The following is a 5,950-nucleotide window of genomic DNA, read 5'->3' on the forward strand; positions in this document are numbered from 1 at the left end:
ATCTTAATTCGTGTTCCGAAGATGAACGAAGGTCTTACGTGGTTGGAACAACATGAGGGTGAGTAAATACTGACAGAATTTTCATATTTGGGTGAACTATCCCTTTAAGGCAGAGACCCGGGTATGTACCCAAGGTTCTGTCCACAACGTTCCGCTCTCATGTTATTAACCTTTACGCTTTCCATCCTCCTCCTTTTGCCTCTGAGGAGGATAGGAAACTTAACTTGCTCTGCTCGGTTCGAGCTTTGAAGTTCTATGTGGACCGCTCGGGTGGTTGGAGGAAATCGAACCAGCTCTTGGTATGTTTTGGTGCTGGCCGCCGCGGGCTTGCCGCATCAAAGCAGAGGATTTCCCACTGGGTTACGGAAGCTATTTCACTGGCTTATGAGGTGCGTGGCCTGCCTTCACCTCTTGGCAACAGAGCACATTCCACTAGAAGTGTGGCTTCCTCTCAAGCTCTTTTTAGAGGGGCCCTCTTGGAAGATATTTGTGTGGCGGCAGGCTGGTCCTCTCCAAACACTTTTGTCAGATTCTATAGTTTGGATCTTGACATGACTCCAGGTTCCCAAGTTTTATCTTCTTGAACCGGTCGTGTACTAGCTATGGCAGCGCTTTAACATGGCGAGTTTGGTATTTCGTTCCCACTGCGTCTTAAAACTACGCAGCTTTGGATTAACCTATGAAAGAGAACGTCTCTGGTTACTTACGTAACCTATGTTCTCTGAATAGGGAACGAGACGCTGCGTTCGCTGCCAAGCTCCTTGCGCTGCCAACAAGTTTTCTTTTTCGGCAGAGAAATCTGAGGAGCAGATGGCGCGCGCGCATATATAATGTTACGACGTAAGAGCGTCGGGGCGGCGCCTGCACCATCAGCCAATGAATTGGCATGATTCTATAAGGGCTTCAGACAATCGGCACACCCAGAGGGCGTTCCCACTGCGTCTTAAAGCTACGCAGCGTCTCGTTCCCTATTCAGAGAACATAGAACTGGTAAGTAACCAGAGACGTTTTTAATTGTTTTATACTTATTTTGTAATTATCATATTGTTTACATCTTTGTTCTTATTTTGTTTTTGTACAACAAACCAATCTAAAATAACAAGTGATATGTACGGTAAAACAAAGATAAATAATATCAGACCTTTTGTATGTTTAATGTAAAAATGAAAACCTATGCAATGCCACTGAAAACTAAAGTGACACAATTCAAAGAAAATGTTTTACAACTTACTGCATAAGTGTGCACACTGAACTAATACTTAGTTGAAGAACCATTTGATTTTATTACAGCACTTAAGACTGTTTGGATAGGAGTCTGTCAGCTTGGCACATCTTGTTTTGGGAATATTTTCCCACTCTTCTTAGCAAAAACATTCCAGTTCTGTTAAATTGCAAGGGCCTCTTATTGTATCCTAGTTAGTAACTGTATTTGTAAATCATTTTATTCTCTATTGCATTTACACATTTAGGACATTTAGTACTTCAATAGCACCTGCTGGTGGAATCCTCAAACTGCAAATGCACAGAGTTTTCAAACCCAGAGTTGAATTTTTGGTCAGTGATATTGTGATTGTTGGCTAAATTATAAACTTAAGTGCAAATTATTTTAAACCACTCCAACATCTTTCCATTCCAACAGTTAGTGGTGTTTTGCAAATCATAAATATGCGTAAAGAAAAAGCCTGTTAGCCTTTTTTGTGTGGCTGATTGTTTTGGAGTTTAAATGTATATATTTTTTTTTTCTGTTTTATATTTGTACAAAGGGGACTTTGATATAATCCAGCCTGCTTCATATGATGTTGAAATTAATTGGAAAAATAAATAAATAAATAAATAAATAAGTGCTGTGCGATCATAATTCCAGCTCTGACTTCCCCTCTCGTCTGTGTGGTCGAGGTTTGTGTTTCCGCTCTCAGTACGAGATGTTTGAATGATCACTATAGCAGATATTATTCATCTGGATCAGATCATGAAGATCATACAGCTGCAGATCTGTGAGTTTCTCATCTCACATTTATTTGTGTCAGTTTTCCTTTGATTTTATATCTTAATAAATGTGTTATTTCTTTCTGTCATAGATCTGTTCATGTTGTATCAAGCCACAGAGAGTCTAACACACATACCAGTAACTTTAGGATCTGATGTGAATATAACCTGTGATCTTGATATAGAGGAGATTTACTGGTACAAACTGAAATTACCGGATCCTCCAGTGTTGATGTTACGCACTTATGATAGCACAGTTGAAGGAGGTGAATATGAAAACAGCATCTCTAAACACAAATACTCAGTGAAAACTAACAGTCGTCTGTTCATCAAGAATATCACCATTGATGAATTAGGAGTTTATTATTGTGTGAAAACTAGTGAACCACTAAAATTCAACAACGGCACCAAAATCTACATCAGCGGTGAGTTATTTTATCATTTCATGTCTTTATAAACCACATGATGGAGTCCATATTGAATATACTGTATGAAGAACTAATATTTTTGCAGTTTCATTGTTCTGTTAAAGACTGAAATTGAAAGATTGAACTTCAAACCTTTTACAGACTTTGTCCAAAAGAATATTACAGACTCGGTCCACAGGAATCAGACAGATGACGCTCCACAACACCAGATACCATGGAGAAATATGACCATCTTCATATCTGTCCTGCTGAATGTGCTTCTGACCATTGCATTAATAAGTTTGTACTTGTTTTATACAGTAAAAGTCTCATTGAATCTCTGTTCGATTAATTTCCTATTATCACCATAAAGCTGCTTTGAAACAATCTGTATTATAAAAATTAAAAGTGCTAGGCTATGTAAATGAAGGTGATTGAACTCACCAGTAGACAAAATCAAGATCTACACAAATGCAACAATATCCTATCTTATATCAGTATTAATTTAGTTTTTATTTTGTTTGTTTAATCTGTCAAAAGGTGTAGTGATACGGAGATGTTTATTCACTGTTGTTTTATTCAGGTGTGGTGAAGAACTGCCTTCATGCAACTAGAACATCTAAAAATAGTTCAGAGAAACCCCCAAGTACCACTGCAGCTCAGGTGAGAATAATTGTGTAATGAATAATAGCTTAATTTAATTGTGCTTAATTAGCATACTATTTTCAAATAGTGTTGTAGATCTATTATTTGAATGAATATGTGATATTAAATAACTACAGTACAGTATAACGAACACTAAAATGCATATTTGACTGTTGTTAATTGCACTATAGTTTCATGTCTCACATAACTGCACTTCTAATTTGTCAGATCTATATTTCATGTCCATTTATATATTTAATTGATTATTGCAAAGTAAACCCGTTCAGACACTACTTCATGTTGCAGGATTTATTTTATGATAATGATGGCCTGGCTGTACTAATACTTACATGTGTGGACATTCATTGCTAATATCTTAATCTTTCAGTATGCTGAAGTCGAATCATCCGTGGCTCCCGGTGGAAGCAGGCCTTGCCAGGATCAGACCTACTCTCTTCTACAGCCAGTCAAAACGTAATAATGTATGATATTTAATGATTTATAATATTCATAATTTGTATATAAAAATATAAAGTTTAACATTTCTGTACTTCTATTTGTGGAAATTCATAGATTTAAACCCTTTAGTTGCGTATTCTGATTCATATCAAATGCAGAGTAATGAACATGACAACAGATTTTGTTCAACTTTGTTTCAAATCTGATCATGGACTCATACTTGTATGAACACAGACAGTTAGTAATAATCAGTTCTGAGATTATTTGACACACAACGTTTAAAGTTATTAAAAGTAGAATTAAAATGCTTATTGGTTGAACATAAAGTGCTGAAAGTAGTGGACACTGGGGCTATTTTCCAAAAGAAGAAATTGTCACAAAGACTACCTGTAAGTTATAACGTTTTGAGTCCAACGGGTGTTTCCACGACTGGTGGTTTTAACCACGAGGTTCATCTGCAACAATGTGTAAACATGCAGTGTGGTCGATGCTGTACATTGAGTGTTGTAGATAATAAACTGTTCTCCTCTGGTATGAAATGTTGCTGTTTTGAATGGAGATCTTCCTTTTGAGTTGTTCAGACTAGCAGTGGAAGTTGCATGTAAACCACAGTCTTATGCTACGTTCACAACGGACGCGAATAGCGCGTCAGGCGCGAGTGATTTCAATGTTAAGTCAATGCAAAGACGCGTTAAGGCCAATTTATACTTCTGCGTCGAGTGTACGCCGTAGTGTACGGCGTAGGCTACGCACGTAGGCGACGCCGTCATGAGCATTTATACTTCTGCATTTAGGTCTGCATTGCTCTACAGTACAGCGCCGAAACGCTAGTTGGCGGCGGAGGGTTTTAATGTTCCACTGTGTTTAGATTCCTCGCGGCAAGAAGAAGAAGATTCCTCGCGGCTGTTTTGAGTTTAGGTTTCTACAAGCAATGGCAACTGAAAGAGAGCAGATCATGTTGGAGTTGGAGCTTATCGAGGTGGAAAAGGTAAATTTTTAGTTTTTTTAAAAGTTTCGCTGTACTTAGAATTTAAAAATGGCGGGCGGTGCAGAAGAACACGCCGGAAATGCATAGGAGGAAACGCGATGCTACCAAGCCGACCAATCACAGATCTTGCGGTCCGCGTCGTCGCGACGTGTAGTTAAATTTTTGAGGAGGTGCGCGTCAGGTTACGGCGAAGGGTACGGCGTATGGTACGCGTCTGTGCGTGTGCTACGCCGTACCTACTGCGCGCACCCGACGCAGAAGTATAAATTGGCCTTTACGCGCGTAAAAAATTCCTGCGGCGCGAATGAGGCGAAGAGCGCGGCACGGTAGACGCGAATACGCCTCAAGGCCAATTTATACTTCTGCGTCGAGTGTACGCCGTAGTGTACGGCGTAGGCTACGCACGTAGGCGACGCCGTCATGAGCGTTTATACTTCTGCGTTTAGGTCTGCGTTGCTCTGCAGTACAGCGCCGAAACGCTAGTTGGCGGCGGAGGGTTTTAATGTTCCACTGTGTTTAGATTCCTCGCGGCAAGAAGAAGAAGATTCCTCGCGGCTGTTTTGAGTTTAGGTTACTACAAGCAATGGCAACTGAAAGAGAGCAGATCATGTTGGACTTGGAGCTCATCGAGGTGGAAAAGGTAATTTTTTTGTTTTTTTAACAGTTTCGCTGTACTTAAAATTTAAAAATGGCGGGCGGTGCAGAAGAACACGCCGGAAATACATAGGAGGAAACGCGATGCTGCCAAGCCGACCAATCACAGATCTTGCGGTCCGCGTCGTCGCGACGTGTAGTTACATTTTTGAGGAGGTGCGCGTCAGGTTACGGCGTATGGTACGCGTCTGTGCGTATGCTACGCCGTACCTACTGCGCGCACCCGACGCAGAAGTATAAATTGGCCTTCATTCGCGCGTCAAGTTCGCGCGAACGGCGCGAATTGAGCGTCTGGCGCGTTACGCGCGAATGGTGCATTTTGTGCATTCACGCGTTTGACGCGAATTCGCGTCTGCCGCCCGAGTTGAAAAATTTTAACTTCTGCGTCAATTCGCGCCGCGTTAACCAATCAGGAGCCTAGCTGCATGCTGCTGTCACGTGGTGAAGTATCTGGATGCTTCAATAAATTATTTTGTAATATGACGGTGGTTCTAATGTAGTTCTAATGCACAACAAAGCAAATATTTTATCACATAAAACTTGATTTCAATATAGGCCTATGAGACATATTCATTTTGTATTGAATGCTATTTATTCCATATCTAGATTAGGCCTATATGAAAGATTATTATAATGTAAAGACAACCAACATTCGTGTCTGGACAGTGATGTGTGTGCGAGAGAAAAAAAATCACAGGACAGATTAATCACTTTTGGAGGCTGGCTCCATTTATCATCAAAACAAAAATAAATGACAGATTAGGTGGATGAGGGCGAGGGTGATCCTCACTCCGATGCGGGACGAATTTGA

At 40.3% G+C, this 5,950-nt stretch overlaps 1 protein-coding gene across 2 annotated transcripts; it reads left to right on the plus strand.

The window, feature by feature from the left end:
- Positions 1–1,350: 1,350 nt before the first annotated feature.
- LOC130093962 (uncharacterized) lies at positions 1,351–3,553 on the plus strand. Of its 2 annotated transcripts, none has more exons than XM_056260604.1 (5): positions 1,351–1,994; positions 2,079–2,411; positions 2,580–2,693; positions 2,977–3,056; positions 3,427–3,553. In XM_056260604.1, the coding sequence occupies exons 1-5, from the start codon at positions 1,931–1,933 to the stop codon at positions 3,514–3,516; spliced, it is 681 nt and encodes a 226-aa protein (XP_056116579.1). In that variant the 5' UTR covers positions 1,351–1,930; the 3' UTR covers positions 3,517–3,553. The 2 variants fall into 2 exon arrangements, with proteins under 2 accessions (XP_056116579.1, XP_056116578.1); XM_056260603.1 differs by having other exon boundaries at positions 1,366–1,994; positions 2,556–2,693.
- The last annotated feature ends 2,397 nt before the right edge of the window (positions 3,554–5,950 follow it).

The sequence above is a fragment of the Rhinichthys klamathensis genome, unplaced genomic scaffold (genome assembly GCF_029890125.1).
Source record: "Rhinichthys klamathensis goyatoka isolate OS25496 unplaced genomic scaffold, OSU_Roscu_1.1 h1tg000009l_1, whole genome shotgun sequence".
Taxonomy (NCBI): Eukaryota; Metazoa; Chordata; class Actinopteri; order Cypriniformes; family Leuciscidae; genus Rhinichthys; species Rhinichthys klamathensis.

What these genes read in the sequence shown, in the direction of transcription:
- LOC130093962 (XM_056260603.1), top strand. Translation starts at nt 1,931, where the DNA reads ATGATCACTATAGCAGATATTATTCATCTGGATCAGATCATGAAGATC. An exon ending in CACCAAAATCTACATCAGCG is followed by an intron (nt 2,412 to 2,555) that starts GTGAGTTATTTT and finishes AACCTTTTACAG; the next exon opens with ACTTTGTCCAAAAGAATATT. An exon ending in TCTGACCATTGCATTAATAA is followed by an intron (nt 2,694 to 2,976) that starts GTTTGTACTTGT and finishes TGTTTTATTCAG; the next exon opens with GTGTGGTGAAGAACTGCCTT.